At 46.5% G+C, this 26,385-nt stretch overlaps 1 protein-coding gene across 2 annotated transcripts in view; it reads left to right on the forward strand.

Moving 5' to 3' along the window:
• The window catches only part of LOC141072858 (neurotrypsin-like), a 143,918-nt gene that overhangs the window by 78,389 nt on the left and 39,144 nt on the right, over window positions 1-26,385 (forward strand). For both annotated transcript variants that reach the window (XM_073560049.1, XM_073560050.1), the window contains exons 7-11: window positions 2,474-2,652; window positions 2,733-2,874; window positions 10,098-10,300; window positions 13,058-13,199; window positions 20,421-20,620. In XM_073560049.1, the coding sequence (XP_073416150.1) occupies window positions 2,474-2,652; window positions 2,733-2,874; window positions 10,098-10,300; window positions 13,058-13,199; window positions 20,421-20,620 (866 nt within the window). The remainder of the gene's footprint in view (window positions 1-2,473; window positions 2,653-2,732; window positions 2,875-10,097; window positions 10,301-13,057; window positions 13,200-20,420; window positions 20,621-26,385) is intronic.

Raw genomic sequence — 26,385 nt, forward strand, 5'->3', positions numbered from 1 at the left:
GCCCTGCACCAGGCTGGGAAGACTGAATCTGCAATAGCCAACCAGCTTGGAGTGAAGAAATCAACTGTGGGAGCAATAATTAGAAAATGGAAGACATACAAGACCACTGATAATCTCCCTCGATCTGGTGCTCCACGCAAAATCGCACCCTGTGGGGTCAGAATGATCACAAGAACGTTGAGCAAAAATCCCAGAACCACGCGGGGGGACCTTGTGAATGAACTGCAGAGAGCTGGGACCAATGTAACAAGGCCTACCATAAGTAACACACTACGCCACCATGGACTCAGATCCTGCAGTGCCAGACGTGTCCCACTGCTTAAGCCTGTACATGTCCGGGCCCGTCTGAAGTTTGCTAGAGAGCATTTGGATGATCCAGAGGAGCTTTGGGAGAATGTCCTATGGTCTGATGAAACCAAACTGGAACTGTTTGGTAGAAACACAACTTGTCGTGTTTGGAGGAAAAAGAATACTGAGTTGCATCCATCAAACACCATACCTACTGTAAAGCATGGTGGTGGAAACATCATGCTTTGGGGCTGTTTCTCTGCAAAGGGGCCAGGACGACTGATCCGGGTACATGAAAGAATGAATGGGGCCATGTATCGTGAGATTTTGAGTGCAAACCTCCTTCCATCAGCAAGGGCATTGAAGATGAAATGTGGCTGGGTCTTTCAACATGACAATGATCCAAAGCACACCGCCAGGGCAACGAAGGAGTGGCTTCATAAGAAGCATTTCAAGGTCCTGGAGTGGCCTAGCCAGTCTCCAGATCTCAACCCTATAGAAAACCTTTGGAGGGAGTTGAAAGTCCGTGTTGCCAAGCGAAAAGCCAAAAACATCACTGCTCTAGAGGAGATCTGCATGGATGAATGGGCCAACATACCAACAACAGTGTGTGGCAACCTTGTGAAGACTTACAGAAAACGTTTGACCTCTGTCATTGCCAACAAAGGATATATCACAAAGTATTGAGATGAAATTTTGTTTCTGACCAAATACTTATTTTCCACCATAATATGCAAATAAAATGAAAAAAAAACCAGACAATGTGATTTTCTGGATTTTTTTTTCTCAGTTTGTCTCCCATAGTTGAGGTCTACCTATGATGTAAATTACAGACGCCTCTCATCTTTTTAAGTGGTGGAACTTGCACTATTGCTGACTGACTAAATACTTTTTTTCCCCACTGTATATATCCGATAAAATAATAATGCCTATACTCACCTCCCGTTCCGGCTTCGTTCCAGCAGTGTTGACATTCGCGGCCCCGAGGCTGTGATGTAGTGGAATACATGTAATGCCCAGCACCCAATCAGCATTGTCTCCACCTTCAGACAAACAGAACATGAAGAGGAAGTCCGGGCTACATTTGATCCCTGGCTTCATCTTCATGTTCAGTTCGTAAGAAGGCGAACACAGTGACGCCAGCGCAGATTGGGTGCTGGCGTCATGCGTCACAACACTGCATCACAGCCCAGGGGAGAGTGAGTGCCGACACTATGGGAACGGCGTCGGCGCGGTAGGTGAGTGTATTGTTTTATCGGGGCCGAACATTTAGTTTAAGAAGGGGTTGTCCTAGTAATGGATAACACTTTAACTGTTCACCATAGCAGTAATTTTGACCAGGGGATCCCAAACTTTTACATGTCACTGAATAATGATACAAATACATTTAAAAACACCCCAAGAACATACCTTCATAATATAATAATTATGGGGAAACCCCCTGCAGTCCACCCATATAATAATGAGAACTATATTCCTCCTAACCTGTATAGTAATTTCACTAAGCACGAAAATAAATGTAAAAGGTATATGCATGAAGTGTAAATCAAAGTTTAAAGAAAATCAATACCACATGATAACTGGCAAATACTCAAGTACAAGTGGAGGCAATAAATGCTCTCCTTGTTAAAGATGTAAATTTAGATGGACAGCCATGTTTTGGTAGGTTTTTAGTTGTGCCCTATTCCTTCTAATTTTGAACGATAGATTGAACAGTGAGATGTTCAGAGCTTGCGTTGTTTTTTTTTTTATAACCTAACGCTGCTTTACTCTTGCCTACAACCTTATCCCTAACCTATCTGGTATGTTCCTTGGTTTTCATGATGCTGTTTGATCCCTATTTTTCTCAAACAAACCTCTAAGACCTTCACAGAATATCTGCAGCTATGCTGAGAATAAACTACACACAGGTGGACTCCATTTAATAACTTCTGGAGGCAATTGATCACTCAGGATTTTAACGTGAAAAAATATGGAAAAGTTCAAGGGTTATGGATACTTTTTCAAGGCACTTTAATATTACACATTGGCCATAGCCAACCATTTATAACATGGATGGCAGGTGCTCCCAGCACGATGGCAGATTACAACTATGGATTTTCAATGATGTCCATATGCTTTAATATAAAATTACTCTAAAAGAAATCAATTTGTCCAAACATATAAAGGAAACATTTCATTTTAGTGGGAAGCCTAAAGCCTGGGTGTGGGCTCATTATGGACAAGGCAAAGGTCCCATATTGCTTGATGAAGTTCAGTGTTTGGGTAATGAGTCTTCATTGGATTTCTGTCAGAAGAACGACTGGGGACATCACAACTGTGACCACATTGAAGATGCTGGAGTTTCCTGTAATCCTTATACAGGTAGGTTAGTTTTGGCTTGATAATAACCATGACAAATATGAAAGAACCCTAATTTAAAGTACATTTTCTGTATGTTACAGATGGAGCTGTGAGATTATCTGGTGGTCAAAATATTGCTGAAGGACGACTGGAAGTATTTTATAACGGAGATTGGGGAACCGTATGTGATGATGGCTGGACTGAACGTAATGCACAGGTGGTTTGCAGACATTTAGGCTTCAGGTATTTATAAACCTTAATCAAATAAATAATGAAAGTGGTTGTAGGGAGCGAGACAATAGTCTTTATTGATGAGGACCTGTCAGAGACTTAACTTCACGTTCTTGGGTTCTATGCAAGCTTTAAATAAAGGTGATGTTTGCATTATTACTACTGCATATTATATTAAGTGCAGCACAGTGGCTCAGTGGCTAGCACTGTACCTTTACAGCACTGGGGTCCTGGGTTCAAATCCCCCTAAGGACAACATCTGCAAGTAGTTTGTATGTTCAGTATGTTTAGTGGGTTCAAATCCCACTAAGGACAACATCTGCAAGTAGTTTGTATGTTCTGGATTCTGACACTGTTTGTATGTGTCAGGATTCTGACACTGTCTCTCCTGCTGCCATTTCCCATGGTGGTTTACAATTCTCCCATTCCCCGAGACCCACTAACAGACTTGGTGGTGGAGTCAGCATACTCCTGTCCCTACAATGCACTTTCCAGGTCATTCCCCCAGTTACATCACTCTCATTCCCTTCTTTTGAGGTACACACCATCAGGCTCTTCCGTCCCCTCTCCCTCAGAGTAGCGGTCATATACCGGCCCCCAGGCTCACCCATCCACTTCCTTGACCACTTCTCAGCATGGCTGCCGCACTTCATGTCCTCAGAACTCCCAACCATTATCCTGGGAGACTTCAACATCCCCATTAACAGCCCCACTTCCACCTTCCACATCTGCATCCCAGCTTCTATCACTAACCACTTCTCTCGGCCGCTCCCAGCTCTCAATCTCTGAGACACACAAAGACTGTAACACCCTTGACCTGGTCTTTGTCCAGCTCTGTTCAATCTCCTACCTAAATAACTCACCGCTTCCCCTCTATGACCTCAACATTCTCTCCTTCACGCTAACAAATCCTCGCCCACCCCAGCACACTCCTACCTACCACACATTCAGAAATTTACAAGCCATTAACCCTCATACACTTTCAGACTCCCTACACTCATCACTGTCCCCAATCTCCTCTTTTTCCCGTCCTGATCTGGCTGTACATCACTACAATGACACTCTCAGAAGCACCCTTGACCAACTAGCGCCCCTCAAAACCTCCAAACACAGAGTAAAACAGCCCTGACTCACATTGCAAACTCTATTTCTCCAGCGGTGCTCTAGGAGTCCTGAACGCTTATGGAGGAAAACTTGCACACCAGAAGACTTCATCCACTTTAAGTTCATGTTAAGAACCTATAACTCTGCCCTTCACCTCGCCAAACAGACCTACTTCACCACCTTGATCTCCTCACTATCCAGCAACCCCAAGAAACTTTTTGACACCTTTCACTCCCTCCTCAGGCCAAAAGCACAAGCCCCTATCACAGACATTTATGCTGATGACCTGGCCTCCCACTTTATAGAGAAAATAGATAACATCCGTCAGGAAATCCGCTCCCAACCACTAAGTGCTGTGACTCCCATCCCTCCCTGCATTTCCCCTGGCTCACTCTCCACATTTGATCCCATCACAGAAGAAAAAGTCTCCAGACTCCGCTCTTCTCTTCGTCCAACTACATGCACTACCGACCCCATTCCCTCACATCTCCTCCAGTCTCTCTCTCCAGTCATCACAACTCACCTAACTACAATCTTTAATCTCTCCCTCTCGTCGGGCATTTTCCCATCCTCCTTCAATCACTCTATTGTTACTCCATTATTAAATAAACCCGCTCTCGACCCTTCCTGCACAAACTACAGACCAGTCTCAAATCTCCCCTTCATCTCTAAACTCTTGAAGCGCCTAGTCTACTCCCGCATTACCCGTTATCTCTCCACTCACTCCTTCCTAGACCCTTCACAGTCCGGCTTCCGCCACCTACATTCGACTGAAACTGCACTCATCAAAGTTACCAATGACCTTTTAACAGCAAAATGTAACGGTGAACACCCTCTGCTCATTCTTCTCGACCTTTCTGCAGCTTTCGACACTGTTAACCACCATCTCCTACTCTATAGTCTCCAGTCTCTAGGCATTAAGGACACTGCTCTCTCCTGGTTCTCTTCTTATCTTTCTGACCACTCCTTCAATGTTTTGTTCCCTGGCTCCACGTCATCTCCTCTTCCTCTCACTGTTGGGGTACCTCAGGGCTCAGTCCTAGGCCCCCTTCTCTTCTCTCTCTACACGGCCCCAATTGGACAGACCATCAGCAGAATTGGCTTTCAATACCATCTTTATGCTGATGACACACAACTATACGCGTCATCCCCTGACCTTACCCCCGCTGTACTACAGAACACCAGTGACTGTCTGTCTGCAGTCTCCAACAACATGTCCGCCCTCTATCTGAAACTCAATCTCTCCAAAACTGAACTTCTTCTGCTCCTGCCGTCTACTAACCACCCTAAACATGACATTTTCCTCTCCGTGGGTGGCACCATAATAACACCCTGGCAGCAGGCACGCTGTCTGGGTATTATTGTTGTGAGTTCATTCTCCCCTTCACCTTTGGTGTCTGATGAACTCCCTCTGCTGGTGAAGAGAGGTGGTGAAATTGATTGGGATGGAAGAACCTGTCATCTGAACAGGCGGAGTATGATTGGACACCTGGAATTTCTGAGTGGATATAAGGCAGCCGAGGCCCTGCAGGGCTGCTAGTGATCCTTTCTGCTCTGAGCTCTTGCATCCAGCTTAGTTCCTGTCTACTAAAAGCTAAGTTTTGCCCTGCTATTATTCCATGAGATTTTGTCTGGTTTCCTTAGTGTTTGTATTCAGCCAGTCCTGGTTGGGACTGGCTGAATTCCATTTTTGTCTCTGATCAGTTGATCTCTTTGCTCTGTTTTCAGAATATACAGTGGGGAAAAAAAGTATTTAGTCAGTCAGCAATAGTGCAAGTTCCACCACTTAAAAAGATGAGAGGCGTCTGTAATTTACATCATAGGTAGACCTCAACTATGGGAGACAAACTGAGAAAAAAAATTCCAGAAAATCACATTGTCTGTTTTTTTTTCATTTTATTTGCATATTATGGTGGAAAATAAGTATTTGGTCAGAAACAAGCAATCAAGATTTCTGGCTCTCACAGACCTGTAACTTCTTCTTTAAGAGTCTCCTCTTTCCTCCACTCATTACCTGTAGTAATGGCACCTGTTTAAACTTGTTATCAGTATAAAAAGACACCTGTGCACACCCTCAAACAGTCTGACTCCAAACTCCACTATGGTGAAGACCAAAGAGCTGTCAAAGGACACCAGAAACAAAATTGTAGCCCTGCACCAGGCTGGGAAGACTGAATCTGCAATAGCCAACCAGCTTGGAGTGAAGAAATCAACTGTGGGAGCAATAATTAGAAAATGGAAGACATACAAGACCACTGATAATCTCCCTCGATCTGGTGCTCCACGCAAAATCCCACCCCGTGGGGTCAGAATGATCACAAGAACGGTGAGCAAAAATCCCAGAACCACGCGGGGGGACCTTGTGAATGAACTGCAGAGAGCTGGGACCAATGTAACAAGGCCTACCATAAGTAACACACTACGCCACCATGGACTCAGATCCTGCAGTGCCAGACGTGTCCCACTGCTTAAGCCTGTACATGTCCGGGCCCGTCTGAAGTTTGCTAGAGAGCATTTGGATGATCCAGAGGAGTTTTGGGAGAATGTCCTATGGTCTGATGAAACCAAACTGGAACTGTTTGGTAGAAACACAACTTGTCGTGTTTGGAGGAAAAAGAATACTGAGTTGCATCCATCAAACACCATACCTACTGTAAAGCATGGTGGTGGAAACATCATGCTTTGGGGCTGTTTCTCTGCAAAGGGGCCAGGACGACTGATCCGGGTACATGAAAGAATGAATGGGGCCATGTATTGTGAGATTTTGAGTGCAAACCTCCTTCCATCAGCAAGGGCATAGAAGATGAAACGTGGCTGGGTCTTTCAACATGACAATGATCCAAAGCACACCACCAGGGCAACGAAGGAGTGGCTTCGTAAGAAGCATTTCAAGGTCCTGGAGTGGCCTAGCCAGTCTCCAGATCTCAACCCTATAGAAAACCTTTGGAGGGAGTTGAAAGTCTGTGTTGCCAAGCGAAAAGCCAAAAACATCACTGCTCTAGAGGAAATCTGCATGGAGGAATGGGCCAACATACCAACAACAGTGTGTGGCAACCTTGTGAAGACTTACAGAAAACGTTTGACCTCTGTCATTGCCAACAAAGGATATATCACAAAGTATTGAGATGAAATTTTGTTTCTGACCAAATACTTATTTTCCACCATAATATGCAAATAAAATGAAAAAAAAACAGACAATGTGATTTTCTGTATTTTTTTTTCTCAGTTTGTCTCCCATAGTTGAGGTCTACCTATGATGTAAATTACAGACGCCTCTCATCTTTTTAAGTGGTGGAACTTGCACTATTGCTGACTGACTAAATACTTTTTTTCCCCACTGTACCTGAGTGCTGATATAGTGATTTTGAAGTCTAGCGACTTCAGGGCCTTTTTCCCTATCAGACGGTTGGGACATTTTTGGTAGGGTTTTTTGCGGATTGCAACCAGCATCTTTTCTGTCCTGTCCTATCTAGTTAGTTGGGCCCCATCGTTTGCTCAGCCTGTCTTTCTGTCTGTGTTTTCATCTGTATTTCACCGACAATACATGTTGGGGGCTGTCTATTGCTTTGGGGTCTGCTCTGGGGCAGTTTAGATTTCCCCTTTCCTTCTTTAGGCTTATGTAGTTCTCCGGCTGTGACGAGGGGTCTAGGACACCATAGGAACCCCCCACGGCTACTGTTAGTTGTGGTGTATAGGATCAGGGGTCTGCAATCCGATAGCTACCAACCTCTCCGGTTTTCTGGACTTAGCTTGTATTTTTGTTTTCTCCTCCTCCGGTGAATCATTCATAACATATTATGTTTGACACCAATCTCTCCCTCACAGCCCATATACCATCTCTTGCCCGCTCTTGCCGCTTACACCTAAAGAACTTCTCTAGAATCCGCCCTTTTCTCACCATGGAAACAAAAACCCTCACTGTCGCCTTGATCCACTCCCGCCTGGACTACTGCAACTCTCTATTAATTGGTCTCCCAGATACTCGACTTTCCCCTCTCTTGTCCATACTTAATGCAGCCGCCAGGGTCATCCATCTGGCTAATTGGAACTCGGACGCGTCCACTCTTCGCCAATCATTACATTGGCTGCCCATTCATTAGAGGATCCATTTCAAAGTGCTTGTTCTCACCCACAAAGCTCTCCACAATGCGGCACCCCCTACATCTCCTCCCTCATTTCTGTCAATTGGCCTAACCGACCGCTGCGCTCTGCAAACGACTTTCGACTAACAGTAATTCATGAAATCACTGCACACATACAAATGGGAAATATGCTTCAAGTGAAGGTTTATTTTAGTGGTTGGTGAAGCGACAGGCAAATGACGTTTTGGCCAGGTAATGGCCTTGATCATATAGTCGCCCGTTTTTTGAAGCATCATAGGAGAAAAGACAGATTATGTCCCTGTAATGCGATATATCATATAGTAAGATATATCTAAAAATTATGTGTCAATCTTATGTGGAAGGATGCAACCTGAGCATTGATTCCTATAGTGGTACCCACATGAGAAGAGTGTTACCAGGGATCTGTTCCTAGATACTGTTAGAATTGGTACCACACAGCAAGTTTTAGTGTGGGACAAACGCTATCTGTTGGTGGCACCGTGGTGAATGCTGACACATCAGTGTCTAAGCACTAACTAACTCCGCACTAATCCATTCCTCCCACTCCCGACTCCAAGACTTCTCCCGTGCAGCGCCAATCCTCTGGAATGCTCTACCCCAAGAAATTAGGACTATCCACAATTTGCATAGTTTTAGGCACTCTCTCAAAACACATTCATTCAGAGCGGACTATCACCTTCACTAATCAAAGTAATTTTATGTGGAAGTTTGGATGTGTAGCCCATTCACCAGCTCCATCTATCCCTCACTCCCTCAAGATGGCTGGACCATCATTGTAAATACACCATTGTAAATACACACCTGTACTTTTGTATCTCCCTCATCTCATTGTAGATTGTAAGCTCTCACAAGCAGGGTCGTCTTATTTTGCTTTAATTATTGTATTGTTAACGTTGTTACTTATGACTTGTGTTTTGAAACTGTTAAACTGTAAAGCGCTGTGGAATATGTTGGCGCTATATAAAAAAGATGATTATTATTATTCTCATGTTTGCGTAAGTTCCTCCAGGTTCTCCGGTTTCCTCCCACATTCCAAAGACATACTGATAGGGAACTTAGATTTGTGAGCCCCAATGGAGACAGCGATAATAGCGTATTTAAAGCACTGCGGAATATGATAGAGCTACAAATGCTACTCCTTAAATTTGAATATCATCAAAAAGTGAATTTATTTCAGTTCTTCAATACAAAAATTGAAACTCATATATTAGAGTCATTACAAACAGAGTGATGTATTTCAAGTGTTTATTTCTGCTAATGTTGATGATTATGGCTTACAGCCAATGAAAACCCAAGAGTCATCATCTCAATAAATTAGAATACTTTATAACACCAGCTTGAAAAATGATTTTCAAATCCGAAATGTTGTCCTGCTGAAATGTATGTTCAGTAAATGCACTCAATACTTGGTCGGGACTCCTTTACTGCATCAATGCGGCGTGGCATGGAGGCGATCAGCTTGTGGCACTGCTGAGGTGTTATGGAAGCCCAGGTTGCTTTGATAGCAACCCAAGCTGCCATCAAAAGTACCAAAGAATCCTCTTCTTTCTCAGGGAGGTACAGTATATTCGACAGGATCAACAGAAGTGCAATACATATAGTAGGTGGGATTCTGCCTACCCGCTGTCCACAACATACACAGTAGAAATATTGTCTTGTCCCAAAATGTTTGCGCTTGTCACAACTTAATTTATGATAATCATAGTAGCATCATCTCTACATCCAAAACTGATCAAATACTGAGAGATATGCACAGTACAGATAAAAAAGGGCTTTTATCATCTGGTCAAGATCTTATAGTTTTTCTCATGGGCTCTAGAGTTTTACTGATTCATACACAAATCCAATTTACTAACAGATCCATGTGTCCGATCCATGACACTCAAAGCATGTCCTATTCTGACCAGTTTTGGTCATTAAAGTCTATGGAGATCCATCAAAACCGGACAAAAACCAGAAGACATTCTTTTTACTTCTGTGTTCCATCTGTGTTTTTCTTTTTTCTAGTGGTCCCTCCAGTTTGGCTTCAAAAGCAGAGTTTGGACCTGGAAATGGGTTGATATTTCTGGATGATGTGGCTTGCACAGGCACGGAGCGCTCTCTAGTGGAATGTTCACATAGTAGCTGGGGTCAGCATGACTGCTCTCACTCTGAAGATGTGGGCATCCGGTGCTCAAATGACAGCAATGACATAGTTGAACTCCCGCCTGGTAAATATCATTGTTCTTCTGAATGAACCAGCTGCACAATATAGAGTTTCTTACTTATAGGACATATATTGCCCTGGAGTTCATATTGTGTTGGGGGACCGTTTCCAGTCTCTTTTCTTTATAGCTTTGGTGGATTCTGGATTCGTAGGATTGCCGTTCACTATTTTATTAGTTATAATATTATTAATATTGTATTCCGAAGACTCAATAGAGAAATGATATCTATTTATATGGTAATGTTTGGCTTGATTTAAAATAATCACCGAGGACTAATGCCAACATATACAAAATGAGGATTATTAATAATAATAATAATAATAATAATAATAATAAATATTGTCATAATTAGTCAAATTCCATTAACATGGTACGCAATGGTCAAAAAATGTACGGTAGGTTATCCTGTAGGATAAAAAGATGCTTGTTGAATTAGCAGGATTTTACATGATAGTCTGGCACTTGATAATTGCCAGTGATGGCTTATTTTAGCTTCCATCACTTGTACGAGAGAGGTAAAGTGTGATTTTAAGAACCAGTCTTAGAGGAGAAAGGATACGTAAAAGATGGCTAGATAGATGCCAGGTTATCAATATATTTTTGTTGAAAAGAGTCCCTCAGAAGAACCATAATGCATGGACCAATAGATTTTAATAGGACTGTTTACAGATTTATACAACATGGATTTACCGTATATTCTGGTGCGTGAGGCTGAAAAATTCAGTACAGATTTGCTTTTCTTACTCTGTGCAGATTTACAAATATCGCTATAGTACTTTCATGGGATACTCTATTTGTTTAGTATGTATTCTGTATTTGATTTGATTTCTTAGGATTTTCTTACAGTCATATGTTAAAGTTTGGGCACCCCTATTAATGTTAACCTTTTTTCTTTAAAACAATTTTGGTTTTTGCAACAGCTATTTCAGTTTCATATATCTAATAACTGATGGACTCAGTTATATTTCTGGATTCAAATGAGGTTTATTGTACTAACAGAAAATGTGCAATCTGCATTTAAACAAAATTTGACCGGTGCAAAAGTATGGGCACCTCAACATAAAAGTGACATTAACATTTTGTAGATCCTCCTTTTGCAAAAATAACAGCCTCTAGTCGCTTCCTGTAGCTATTAATGAGTTCCTGGATCCTGGATGAAGGTATTTGTGACCATTCCTGTTTACAAAACAATTCCAGTTCAGTTAAGTTTGATGGTCGCCGAGCATGGACAGCCCGCTTCAAATCATCCCACAGATGTTCAATGATAGTCAGGTCTGGGGACTGGGATGGCCATTCCAGAACATTGTAATTGTTCCTCTGCATGAATGCATGAATGCCTGAGTAGATTTGGAGCGGTGTTTTGGATCATTGTCTTGCTGAAATATCCATCCCCTGCGTAACTTCAACTTCGTCACTGATTCTTGCACATTATAGTCAAGAATCTGCTGATACCGAGTTGAATCCATGTGACCCTCAACTTTAACAAGATTCTCGGTGCCGGCATTGGCCACACAGCCCCAAAGCATGATGGAACCTCCACCAAATTTTACTGTGGGTAGCAAGTGTTTTTCTTGAAATGCTGTGTTTTTTAGCCTCCATGCATAACACCTTTATGTATGACCAAACAACTCAATCTTTGTTTCATCAGTCCACAGGACCTTCTTCCAAAATGTAACTGGCTTGTCCAAATGTGCTTTTGCATACCTCAGGTGACTCTGTTTGTGGCGTGCTTGCAGAAACGGCTTCTTTCGCATCACTCTCCCATACAGCTTCTCCTTGTGCAAAGTGCGCTGTGTTGTTGACCGATGCACAGTGACACCATCTGCAGCAAGATGATGCTGCCGGTCTTTGGAGGTGGTCTGTGGATTGTCCTTGACTGTTCTCACCATTCTTCTTCTCTGCCTTTCTGATATTTTTCTTGGCCTGCCACTTCTGGGCTCAACAAGAACTGTACCTGTGTTCTTCCATTTCCTTACTATGTACCTCACAGTGGAAACTGACAGGTTAAATCTCTGAGACAACTTTTTGTATCCTTCCCCTGAAAAGCTATGTTGAATAATCTTTGTTTTCAGATCATTTGAGAGTTGTTTTGAGGAGCCCATGATGCCACTCTTCATAGGAGAATCAAATAGGAGAACTACTTGCAATTGGCCACCTTAATTAGCTTTTCTCATGATGTGATACACCTGGCTATGAAGTTCAAAGCTCAATGAGGTTACAAAAAACAATTTAGTGCTTCAGGAAGTCAGTAAAAAGTAGTTAGGAGTGTTCAAATCAAGAAAATGATAAGGGTGCCCATACTTTTGCACCGGTCAAATTTTGTTTAAATGCAGATTGCACATTTTCTGTTAGTACAATAAACCTCATTTGAATCCAGAAATATAACAGAGTCCATCAGTTATTAGATATATGAAACTGAAATAGCTGTTGCAAAAACCAAAATTGTTATAAAGAAAAAAGGTTAACATTAATAGGGGTGCCCAAACTTTAACTTATGACTGTATATTGCATTGGTACAGTAAGAAATCATGAGACTGTTGGTATACATTCAGTTTAGTAATTAAAAAGGTTAAAATATTTTCCCTAGGTATATGGAGGGCACATAAGAAGTCTGTGGGAAATAGAAGGCTCAGTGTGCTTCCCTATACAATTGAAGGCATATAGAGATATGGTATAAATCCACAGAAGGCTATTAGTACAACACAAATACAGGCTTATGTATAAGTCATAAAGACATTTATATCTGATGACATTTTTCAGGACCCCCTGTTCGGCTGGTGGATGGGGAGAGTACTAAGGAAGGGCGAGTGGAGGTATTCCTGAATGGAGAGTGGGGCAGTGTGTGTGACGATGGCTGGACTGACAACGACGCAGTTGTTGTTTGTCGTCAGCTAGGACACAGGTCAGTGCTTCCGTTTTATGTTATTGTTTTCTCTTTTTTTTTATATATAGTTCTTAAGTAATTCCAGTACAATTGCATGTTTGCAACACCATTTCTAACACTGTCCTATATACACTGAACCTATAGTACTGTTCTAACTGTTGGCCTTTTTGTTTCCCAAATCTAATTTCAAAATGATTGACAATACAGGAGAAAGTTAGTGAGTGTTGTATGTACTTAGTAGCTGTAGATGAGATGAACGAGCCTAAGGCAAGAGTAGTCAAAATAACGGAGTCAGCAATTGAAGGAACAGAACCAGGGTCAGAATGAGAAGGCAATACCGTGGAAAGAGGGGGCAGATAACAAGGGGTCAGTCCAAAGCAAAGTATGACCAACTGGGGTCAAGGTCAGGAGGGTGTCACGTCGCAGCCAGACTCAGGGCCTGCTGTTCCGGCGTCGGCCACTAGGAGGCGCCGGACGTCACTGCCAGACTCAGGGCCTGCAGTTCCGGTCTCGGCCACTCGGGGGTGCCGGACCGTCACGTCGCCATCGGACTCAGGGACGGCTATTCCTGCCTCAGCCACTGGGAGGCGCCGTGGTTCGCTCCAGGGTGATGGTGGTGGCAGAGAGGGGGCTCCTGCGCAGGCATCTGGTGGGCGCAGGCTCCGCCCCTCTGTCAGTCATGTAGGGCTTACTGCATGTCCATCTGGCCTGGTCCGGGGGCGGTCCTGGTTACATCATCGGGCCGGGAACCTGTGAGGGAGGACCTGATCCCTCAAATACCTGGGGACTGGTCTTGCAAGCCGCCGGATATATTCTTGGTTCCCCTGCGTGTTACTGTGTGAATTTCTATAGTGTATACTCTGACCTCAGCCTGGATTCTTGACCATTCTATTGCCTGCCATTTTTGTACCTCCGCCTCTCTTCCGACTTTTTGACGCTGACCTTTGCTTGGATTCCTGACTCTCCTTCTGCCTGCTGATTCTGTACCTCGCTGCCCTCCTGGTTTTACTGACCCTGGCCTGGACTTTTGACTCTCCTTCTGTCTGCTGATTTCGTGCCTCTGCGGCGCCCTGGTCTCAGACTCCTGCATCCTGACCTTGATTACGGGTTTTAGTTTTGACCCCTTGGTGGCCGTCCTGCTCTGGTCCACTGCTAATCTAGACAGCTACCTCCTGGGCCTTGCTACAATTCCAGATCCCTGTATAGGGGTTAAGGGTCTCGGGGTTACTCGGGGTGCTGTCCCCACTGCAGCCCAGATTCGCAGACGGCCGTCACATTATATCCGGCCAAAAAAGAACTGCTTTTTGTGTATATTTCCATCATATATAAAAGCAGTCTCCTGATTTTTTTTTTCCCCTGAGCTGATTACCTGGCCTACACCTGCTCCAGTGCACAGTCTGAAGGAATACTCCCATCTTCCTATACCATCATGCTGCAGCCTGGAGGCTTCAAGGGAAATGCTGAGCGTCAGAAATCCACATTCCTGGGACATCTGCCTCTGGGCAGCTCTGGTCGTGCTGTCCCAGAGGCTCAGGTATTGCCCGCAAATGCGGCTAAACTTTTGTTACCCGTTTCTCTCTTATTTTCAAAGAAATCTTTGTGTGTGAAGGCCTATGTGGATTGTGGTTCCGCAGGCAACTTCATAGATTTTTTGCTTGCAAGGAAACTTGGTGTACCTCTTTTAAGGCTTAATGCCCCTATTCAAACCACGGCGATTAATGGTACATCCATTATCCAGGGTGGAGTGGAATTTGTTACTACAGAGATTGTTATGTCAGTGGGGGCATTACACACAGAACATATGTCATTTTTTGTTATTTCCAATTTATCACATGCAGTTGTGTTAGGTATGCCATGGTTGCGCCAGCATAATCCTATTATTGACTGGCACCAAGGGGATATCGTGCGCTGGAGTCCACAGTGTCAGAATCACTGTATGTCGCTGTCAGTGAACCAAATTAAAATTAAAACACCCTTTATACCATACGCATTCAGGGACTATGAGGACGTCTTTTCCATAGTGGAGTCTGAGAAATTACCGCCTCATAGAGAGTATGACTGTCCTATAGACTTGGTCCCAAGTGCTCGTCTCCCTAAGGGGAGAATATTTAACCTCTCTGGTCCTGAGCGTGTAGCCATGAAGGACTACATAGCGGACAGCTTGCAAAAAGGTTTTATTAGACCCTCCACTTCACCTGTAGGGGCTGGGTTTTTCTTTGTAGAAAAAAAAGATGGTGGACTCAGACCGTGTATTGATTATCGTGAGCTGAACGCGATTACTGTGAAAAATCAGTATCCACTTCCACTCATCCCTGATCTGTTTAATCAGCTACTAGGAGCCCGTTGGTTCACTAAGCTTGATCTCCGGGGGGCTTACAATCTGGTTCGCATAAGAAATGGGGATGAGTGGAAAACAGCCTTTAACACACCTCTTGGTCATTTTGAGTACCTTGTGATGCCGTTTGGGTTGAGTAACGCGCCCGCCGTGTTCCAACACTTTGTGAATGATATATTCAGGGATATTTGTGGGGTATATGTAGTGGTTTATTTGGATGACATCCTGATTTACTCCGCTGATGTTCTTACACACGTGCAACATGTCCGTTCTGTACTCCAGAGACTTAGAGAACATTCTCTATACGCCAAGTTGGAGAAATGTGTTTTTATGGCTGAGGAGGTACAATTTTTGGGGTACATGATTTCTGCTAAGGGGTTTCGCATGGATCCTGCCAAGATCCGACCCATTAGAGAATGGGTACAACCTAAAACTCTAAAAGCGCTGCAGCGATTCTTGGGATTTACTAATTACTACCGTAAATTCATCAAAGGTTTCTCTGAGATCGCCAAACCGCTCACGGATCTGACCCGGAAGGGGGCTGACGTGGTTAATTGGAAGCCAGAGGCACTTCAGGCATTTTCTGTTTTAAAGGAGTGTTTTTCTGCCAACCCAATATTAATTCAGCCTGATCTAGATCGCCCCTTTGTGGTAGAGGTTGATGCCTCTGAGGTTGGGGTAGGTGCAGTGCTTTCCCAAGGCACTGCCTCTCTCACTCAACTCCGTCCATGTGCCTTCTTTTCCCGAAAATTCTCCCCTACTGAGAAAATTTATGATATAGGGAATCGGGAATTGTTGGCCATAAAGTGGGCCTTCGAAGAATGGCGCCACTTTCTCGAATGTGCTAAACACAAGGTTACCGTGATCACAGATCACAAGAACCTGACCTACTTGGAGTCAGCTAAAAGACTGAATCCTAGGCAGGCCAGGTGGGCCTTATTTTTCTCAAGGTTTAACTTTGTGATCACGTTTCGTCCAGGGACGAAAAATGTAAGGGCTGATGCCCTCTCTCGAAGTTTCTGCCCCTCACAGGCTGAGGACTCGGAACCAGTCCCAATACTGGCCAATGGGATCGTCGTGTCGGCCGTGTCTCTGGACCTTCTGGAGGAGATCCGTAGATCCTCAGAACAAGTCCCGGACACGACGCCCCCCCAGAAATTGTTCGTTCCGGCCCCGTTGCGTCTACAAGTTATGAAAGAGTCGCATGACTCTGTCCTGGCAGGCCATCCTGGTGTTAATAATACAGCCAGACTAGTGACCAGGAATTTTTGGTGGCCGACGGTGGTTAAGGACTGCAAGGATTACGTACTGGCTTGCGAAACTTGTGCTCGTGCTAAGTCCCCCCATAATCGGCCTGCCGGCTGGCTCCAGTCCTTGCCTGCCCCAGAGAGTCCATGGACCCACATCTCCATGGACTTCATTACTGACCTGCCACCCTCAGAAGGGAAGACATGTATCTGGGTGGTGGTAGACAGGTTCAGTAAGCAGTGCCATTTTGTTCCCCTGTCTGGACTACCTAATGCAGAAACGCTGAGTAAATTGTTCGTTATTCATGTAATTCGACTGCATGGCGCCCCGGTGAATATCGTGTCCGACCGAGGAACCCAGTTCGTTTCTAAATTCTGGAGGGCGTTCTGCAAACGGATTGGCGTTGAATTATCCTTCTCCTCCGCTTACCACCCTGAGACCAATGGTCAAACTGAGCGCACTAACCAGGGCCTAGAGCAGTATCTCCGCTGTTATGTTTCGGAACATCAATCTGATTGGGTGGAACATCTCCCGTTAGCCGAATTCGCCCTAAATAACCAATACCAAGAATCCATCAAAACCACCCCGTTCTTCTGTAATCTTGGTTTACACCCACGTTTTGGTTCTTTTTCGGCTAAGATGTCGGACCTCCCGGGGGTAGAGAAATCCATACATCACTTAAGGACCATCTGGTCAGAGGTGAACTCAAACTTGAAAGGCTCCCAAGTCAGACAGGCTTCGGCGGCAAATAAACGGCGGTCCAAGGGGCCGCACCTGGGAGTTGGGGACAAAGTTTGGCTGTCTACCAAGAACATTAAACTTAAGGTACCGTCTGCCAAACTGGGCCCCAGATTTATTGGTCCCTATGAGATTTTGGAGGTAATTAACCCGGTAGCCTTTCGCTTAAAGCTTCCTCAGTCCTTCAAAATACCCAACGTTTTCCACAAATCCCTCCTAAAAACGTACCGCTCCCCAATTCAACCTGTCCAGTCCCCTCCTCCTCCAGTTTTGGTCAAGGGTACTTTGGAGTACGAAGTCCAAGGTATCCTTGATTCCCGTTTAGTGAGAGGGTCCGTGCAATACTTAGTGCATTGGAAGGGCTACGGCCCAGAGGAGAGGTCCTGGGTCCCCGCTGGTGACATCCATGCCAAGGGGTTAATTAGAAGATTTCACCTCCTTCACCCTGACAAACCGGGTTTTGAGGGTCCGGAGGCCCCTCTTAGAAGGGGGGGTACTGTCACGTCGCAGCCAGACTCAGGGCCTGCTGTTCCGGCGTCGGCCACTAGGAGGCGCCGGACGTCACTGCCAGACTCAGGGCCTGCAGTTCCGGTCTCGGCCACTCGGGGGCGCCGGACCGTCACGTCGCCATCGGACTCAGGGACGGCTATTCCTGCCTCAGCCACTGGGAGGCGCCGTGGTTCGCTCCAGGGTGATGGTGGTGGCAGAGAGGGGGCTCCTGCGCAGGCATCTGGTGGGCGCAGGCTCCGCCCCTCTGTCAGTCATGTAGGGCTTACTGCATGTCCATCTGGCCTGGTCCGGGGGCGGTCCTGGTTACATCATCGGGCCGGGAACCTGTGAGGGAGGACCTGATCCCTCAAATACCTGGGGACTGGTCTTGCAAGCCGCCGGATATATTCTTGGTTCCCCTGCGTGTTACTGTGTGAATTGCTATAGTGTATACTCTGACCTCAGCGTGGATTCTTGACCATTCTATTGCCTGCCGTTTTTGTACCTCCGCCTCTCTTCCGACTTTTTGACGCTGACCTTTGCTTGGATTCCTGACTCTCCTTCTGCCTGCTGATTCTGTACCTCGCTGCCCTCCTGGTTTTACTGACCCTGGCCTGGACTTTTGACTCTCCTTCTGTCTGCTGATTTCGTGCCTCTGCGGCGCCCTGGTCTCAGACTCCTGCATCCTGACCTTGATTACGGGTTTAATTTTGACCCCTTGGTGGCCGTCCTGCTCTGGTCCACTGCTAATCTAGACAGCTACCTCCTGGGCCTTGCTACAATTCCAGATCCCTGTATAGGGGTTAAGGGTCTCGGGGTTACTCGGGGTGCTGTCCCCACTGCAGCCCAGATTCGCAGACGGCCGTCACAGAGGGATTATGGAGCCAAAGAGGTCACAATTTAACCGGGTTAAGAACAGAAGATGAGTAGATCCACAGGAAAACTAACAATAACTGGCAACCCAGTCTGCTAGGAGTTTAAATAGGCTGTGGTGGTCCTCGCAAAGGCCAAAGTTGGGAGCTGATTGCCTTATACCTGAGCAGCTGAACAGCATGCACACATTCTCCCTTTCCATTTTCAATTGTATGGGATGTATCACAAGTTATAGCCACACTAATATTTTAAGAGAACAGTGCCTGCCCTCCCCAATGATGCTGGCAATGCCATCTCCTCCATCATAAGTGTAGCCCAGCCCGCAAAGTAAATGTAGTAGCACGTGACGACAAAGGCAGATATCACTGGCGCTGGTTCAGGTAAGTATATAGCAGTGGGAACTTATAGTTGAAAATTTAGCCATATATAATAGTAAATGTTTCTGAAAAGAGTAACAATCAAAATTTATACTAGTGTCACAATTTTTCCTGTGGTGTGCGGCAGTGTAGCTGTCCAATCTGGGCCAGGGGCATTGTGAGCTGTCAGTATTCTGATAGACAGCTCAGCAGTCCAATTTGAGACTTGGATTCAGAAGATTGGTGTGCACTCGGTCGATTTACGAGGTGCTGGCGCAACGGAGTACATGACCCCCTAGACGGAGGCAAGAGAAATTCACCGCACACTTTTTGTTTCAATGGTTCAAAAAAGTTTTTCTCAGCAGTGGAGGACTGCAAAAGGCACATGTGATAAGGTGCTGTATTGCTGTAGCTTGATTCGATGCTTCCGTGCCTGTATAGCTGTCAGGCCATTTGCAATCCTCCACTGTTGAGAAACACTTTTTTTCCCCTCTTACTCCAACAACTTAAAACAACTTAGTGAAAAAGACCCTGGCGGGATCAAAACGTCTGACTTTGTCAGTCGGTTCATAGCCATATTCTGTCTTTATCTTCTCCCACATATTAATGAAATAACTTTTTTGCACCACTGAAATAAAAAGTATGCAGTGAATTTCTCTTGCCTCAATCTGAGGCTTGGGCTGAGCTGTCAGTGTGGTGAGTGACAGTGTGTTCGCCCAATCAGGGCTGGAGTGTGCTGGGTTTCCTACAGGTGTCTCCTGTTCAAATAATTCCCAGGCTATTTAGGTGGTTGTGTGCCTCTCTTCTTTGCTAATTGTAGCTCTGCTCAGTGTGGTGTGTGTTTGCTTTGTGCTTTCAGTTCTAGTATTTTGATCTTTGTTGAGGGACCTTGGATTTGCCTTTGACCATCCGTTTACCTAGCCCTTTTGTCTTGATATGCTACATTCTTGGAATTCTGACCCCGGATTGTGACCTGACTACGCCTTTGCCTCACCCCTGTGTTTATGACATACCCTCCTGGCTTTTGACCTCAGAAGCCTTGACTTCCCCACTCCACTATATCGGTTTCAATTAATAAATGTCAAATAGCATGTAATATCTAGTAATATAATGTACAACATATGGTAAATAGCACAGCTTATTCCAGTCTGACGTACATAATTGAAAAATAAAGTAAAGTGTGTAATTTCTTTTATATAGGGGTCCAGCAAAGGCAAGAACAATGGCTTATTTTGGGGAAGGACAAGGGCCAATTCACTTAGATAATGTGGAATGCAATGGTACTGAAAACACACTAGCACAATGCAAGAAGCAGGACAGTGGAATACACAACTGCTGGCACAGTGAAGATGCTGGAGTTATGTGTGACTATGTAGAGAAGAAAATAAGTGCCCTCACAGGTACCTGAGTATGTTGTAGATTTCAACACTTATGTAGCAAATGATAAAAAAGGTGAAAGACTAGCAATATGATGCATTGTTGTCTATTTTCTATTTATTATTTTTCATGCAAAATGTAGAACTCATAAAGGACTGTCGCGTACATGTAGATTTGATGACATGTTGAACTCTTTGATGACTGCTACTTACCTCTAATTTCAAAAATACTTGAGAATGAGTCGTGACCAGGGCCGGACTGGGACTAAAATTCAGCCCTGGCATTTGAAGTTACACAGGCCCACTAGTCACATGGTGACTATATAATATCTTTGTACACTTGTAGGTAACAAGAAGTGAGAGGAGATTAACACGACTATATAACATGTAGTCACAGCTGTGCCCAGTATTTCAGCTCAGTCCTATTTATTGCTTTTAGGTACAGTACTCCTCCCAAATCTCTGTCCCCTTTTGTACGCACGGTAACAGAATTCCTGGCAGAACTGCTCTCTATTGGGCAACCAGACCCCCTGGTCATAGCTGCCCCTATCATACCTCCCAACTTTTGAAGAAGGGAAAGATGGACAAAGACTGTGGCGCGCATAGCGCGCCGCTGCAAATTTTGCCCATGCCCAGCCACACCCATTTCACAACTAGTCACACCCATGTACACACCTAATCGCACCCATTTAGCACTGCTGATCACACTGACTGGTACTGAGGGCACAGTGGCTGGCATTATGGGCACACTGACTGGCACTAAGGAAGAGAGAAAACAGAGAGAGAGAGAAAAAAGAAAACCGAGAGAGAAAGAAAGGGGAAAGAAAGAAAGAACAGTGAGAGATAGAGAAAGAACAGAGAGAGACAGAGAAAGAACAGAGAGAGAAAGAAAGAGGGGAAAGAAAGAAAGAACAGTAAGAGACAAAGAAAGAACAGTGAGAGACAGAGAAAGAACAGAGAGAGAAAGAAAGAGGGGAAAGAAAGAAAGAACAGAGAGAGACAGAGAAAGAACAGAGAGAGAAAGAAAGAAGTAAAGAAAAGAAAGAAAGAACAGAGAGAGAGGAAAGAAAAAGAAAGAAAGAGGGGAAGAAAGAACAGAGAGAAAAAAGAAAGATTAGAGAGAGAAAGAAAGAACAGAGAGAGAAAGAAAGAACAGAGAGAGAAAGAAAATGAGGGAAAGACAGAACAGAGAATGAAAGAACAGAGAAAGAAAGAAAAAGAGAGAAAGAAATAAAGAAAGATTCTACAAAGATACTATAGCAGCCCGGCTCCCATTGTAGTGCCCACCTGAGCCTCCCGGTGCAGGACGTATCATGATCCGCTCACATGGCCGGCATCCCCGATTCCAAGGCGATCCTGCTGTCTGCGCTGTCGGAGGAGGACACGGTGATGGATCTGAAGCATTCCTGGTTCCGTCACAATCTCCTCAAGAAATTCTAATTTCCGGTCAGCTTCCAGCATATCACTTCAGGTGGAACGTCATGTGTGTGTTTTAAAATGCTCCTCGGGGCTCCGCCGTGTACTCCTGTGTCCGTGGGAAAAGCCCGCTTTGTATGCTTTGTACACACTTGGCTCCTCTCCGTACATCCCGTACACATATGGCTCCACTCCATACACACGGCTCCACTCCGTCCACCTCGTACACGCGTGGCTCCTCTCCGTACACCTCGTACACGCGCGGCTCCGCTCCGTACACCTCGTACACGCGCGGCTCCGCTCCGTAAACACCTCGTACACGCGCGGCTCCGCTCCGTACACCTCGTACACGCGCGGCTCCTCTCCGTACACCTCGTACACACGGCTCCTCTCCGTACACCTCGTACACACGGCTCCTCTCCGTACACCTCGTACACACGGCTCCTCTCCGTACACCTCGTACACACGGCTCCTCTCCGTACACCTCGTACACACGGCTCCTCTCCGTACACCTCGTACACACGGCTCCTCTCCGTACACCTCGTACACACACACGGCTCCGCTCCGTACATCTCGTACACACGGCTCCTCTCCGTACACCTCGTACACACGGCTCCTCTCCGTACACCTCGTACACGCGCGGCTCCTCTCCGTACACCTCGTACACGTGCGGCTCCTCTCCGTACACCTCGTACACGCGCGGCTCCTCTCCTTACACCTCGTACACGCGCGGCTCCTCTCCGTACACCTCGTACACGCGCGGCTCCTCTCCGTACACCTCGTACACGCGCGGCTCCACTCCGTACACCTCGTACACATGGCTCCTCTCCGTACACCTCGTACACACGGCTCCTCTCCGTACACCTCGTACACGTGCGGCTCCTCTCCGTACACCTCGTACACACACGGCTCCGCTCCGTACACCTCGTACACACACGGCTCCGCTCCGTACATGCGTGGCTCCGCTCCGTACACCTCATACACACGGCTCCGCTCCGTACACCTCATACACACGGCTCCGCTCCATACACCTCATACACACGGCTCCACCTCGTACACACACACGGCTCCGCTCCGTACACCTCATACACACAGCTCCTCTAAGTACACCTCGTACACACACGGCTCCACCTCGTACACACACTCGGCTCCGCTCCGTACATCTCGTACACACGGCTCCTCTCCGTACACCTCGTACACGCGCGGCTCCTCTCCGTACACCTCGTACACACGGCTCCTCTCTGTACACCTCGTACACACACGGCTCCGCTCCGTACATCTTGTACACACGGCTCCTTTCCGTACACCTCGTACACTCACGGCTCCGCTCCGTACACCTCGTACACTCACGGCTCCGCTCCGTACACCTCGTACACTCACGGCTCCGCTCCGTACACCTCGTACACTCACGGCTCCGCTCCGTACACCTCGTACACTCACGGCTCCGCTCCGTACACCTCGTACACTCACGGCTCCGCTCCGTACACCTCGTACACTCACGGCTCCGCTCCGTACACCTCGTACACTCACGGCTTTGCTCCGTACACCTCGTACACTCACGGCTTTGCTCCGTACACCTCGTACACTCACGGCTCCGCTCCGTACACCTCGTACACTCACGGCTCCGCTCCGTACACCTCGTACACACAGGGGGCTCTGCTCCGTACACCTCGTACACTCACGGCTCTGCTCCGTACACCTCGTACACACACGGCTCCGCTCCGTACACCTCGTACACACACGGCTCCGCTCCGTACACCTCGTACACACGGGGCTCTGCTCCGTACACCTCGTACACTCACGGCTCCGCTCCGTACACCTCGTACACACAGGGCTCCGCTCCGTACACCTCGTACACTCACGGCTCCGCTCCGTACACCTCGTACACTCACGGCTCCGCTCCGTACACCTCGTACACTCACGGCTCCGCTCCGTACACCTCGTACACTCACGGCTCCGCTCCGTACACCTCGTACACACACGGTTCCGCTCCGTACACCTCGTACACACACAGCTCTGCTACATCCACACTGTAAATCCTGACCCCACACATACATACCTCAACCAGTACCATGACAACAGCAAAGCAGAGTCTTGCAGACGGTAGAGGCAAGGCTGAGCGCACAGGACCTGTGATGAGGTCACAGGAGGGGCGGAGTCAGGGGTGACATGATCGGGGGTCTGGACAAAGGCTCCTGCTGATCATGTGACCCCCTGACTCCTCCCCTCCTGTGACCTCATCACAGGTCCTGCGAACAGAGCGAGCAGGCAAGTGAGTGCGACGCTGTGAGTGGCTGCGGAGGGGAGGGGGTCTCATGCTAAGGCGAGGATGGGGTGCGTGGGGGGAGGCGTGGCGGCTTATCTCCCTGCAGTGCGGGAGGAACTTGAAACTATCACCGCCGGGCCAGCGGCAGGAGCAACAGTGGCCGCAGCAGCTGGCAAGCGGCCACCCGCGGCCCACGTGACAGCGGCCCAGCGGGAAAATGCCCGGTTGGTTATATTGCCAATCCGGGCCTGGTCGTGACTGTACATGAGGAACAACACTATTTATTAGCATTGTATGATTTGTATACTGCATTTTTCTTTTATGCAGGCCCTATCTCCAATTTTCAACTGACTCTGATATAGTAGGTGGAGAACTAGCTGCTATGATTTATTTCATACAAAGTACACAGAGAGTGATGATGAGCCACTCCTGATCTTTTTTCTGTGTATGTTACATGTTCAGAAGCAGCAGCTTAGAGAAAGTTATACAGCACTACTGGGCATTGTACCTGTAATTCCAGCACTGACGTGAGATAAAGTCACTCTCCCTGCCCCTCCTCTTTCACCCTCCCATCTCCATTGAGTTTAATAGTCTCTGTAACCTGATAATTCAGTGAACTGGCAGTACATATTGCCAAGTAATACAGATTTGTGCTGTTTTGCAGAGTGAATGAAGAGTTCATTGATAGGCTATGTTATATAATTTGTTATACTTACATGTGCTATTGATTTATGCAGAGTTTGTGGAAACGGCAGTGACCACTTAAGTCACACAAGTAGTCATAAATTTGTCATTGCATAACAGAGTTATCAGGTTCCTGACAGCGCCGGCATGCAGCCTCCTCTGAGCAGGGACTCACCAGTGCTGTAGGGGTCACGGGAACAGTAACAGCTGGAAAGTACAGACGCACAGGACCTGAACGCTGAAGTATTAGCAAGCAGGCATGGGACCTATGGTCACGTGACCACAAGGGGGCGGGGCTTGGCATCCTGCTTACTGAAATGGAAGAACACTCAGAATCGGGCAAACCAGAGATCATACACAATACGGGCGAACAAGGTACAGGAGGGACAAGCAGATGGGAGGTCAGACGAAGCCAAAGGTCATACACAAGAGGGCAGTGCGGTACCAAAGGGACGAGCAGAGAGCAGTCGAGTCACAAGCAGAGGGTCATGCACGAGAGGACAGTGCGGTACAAGAGGGTCAGGCAGAACTCGTAACAGGGACAGAACCGGATCACAACCAAACAAGCAACAAGTTATCAGGCACAAGGCACACGTATACAAGAGGTCACTTAACTCAGCCGAGGGCAGGAGTATAACTGACACCGGACCTAGGTCCAGTGAGCATTAAATAGCCTCCTTCTGCCAGAGAGAGGCAGCACAATTAACCCATTGTCTGACCAGGACGGGCCAAAGCGAAATCCCGTCCTGGATCATGACAGTACCCTCCTCTCAATGGGGGGCCACTGGACCCCCAGGTCTCTCAGGGTACTTGGCGTGAAAGGCTCGGATCAACTGATCTGCATGAACCGATCAAGCAGGAACCCACGAGCTTTCTTCAGAACCGTAGCCCTTCCAATGTATCAGATATTGAAGGGCACGACGGACCAACCTGGAGTCGACAATTCATTCCACCTCGTACTCTGACTGCCCGTCTACCAAAACCGGTGGCGGGGAAGCTGATGATCCCTCCCCACCGGACCTCACAGGTTTCAAAAGGGTCTTATGGAAAACATTAGGGATCCGTAGAGTTGGCGGGAGACTCAACCGAAAAGCCACCGGGTTAACTGCTTTGGTAATTTCATAGGGACCTATAAACTTGGGTCCAAGCTTCGCAGAGGGGACCTTGTGCCTTATATTCTTGGTGGATAACCATACCTTATCCCCGATCTGAAACACTGTACCCACGGATCGTTTTTTGTCCGCAGAAAATTTAAATTTGTCCTGGGCCTTCGTAATGTTATTCTGGACCTCCCGCCATACCTCCCCCAACCGCTGGATCGTCTCATCCGCCCCAGGACACCCACAATTCAAACAGGAAAATTCTCCAAAATGAGGATGAAACCCATAATTACAGAAAAATGGAGATGTACCCATAGACTGGT

The sequence above is a fragment of the Dendrobates tinctorius genome, unplaced genomic scaffold, assembly GCF_039654945.1.
Source record: "Dendrobates tinctorius isolate UK_male_01 unplaced genomic scaffold, ASM3965494v1 ptg000292l, whole genome shotgun sequence".
In the NCBI taxonomy this organism is placed as follows: Eukaryota; Metazoa; Chordata; class Amphibia; order Anura; family Dendrobatidae; genus Dendrobates; species Dendrobates tinctorius.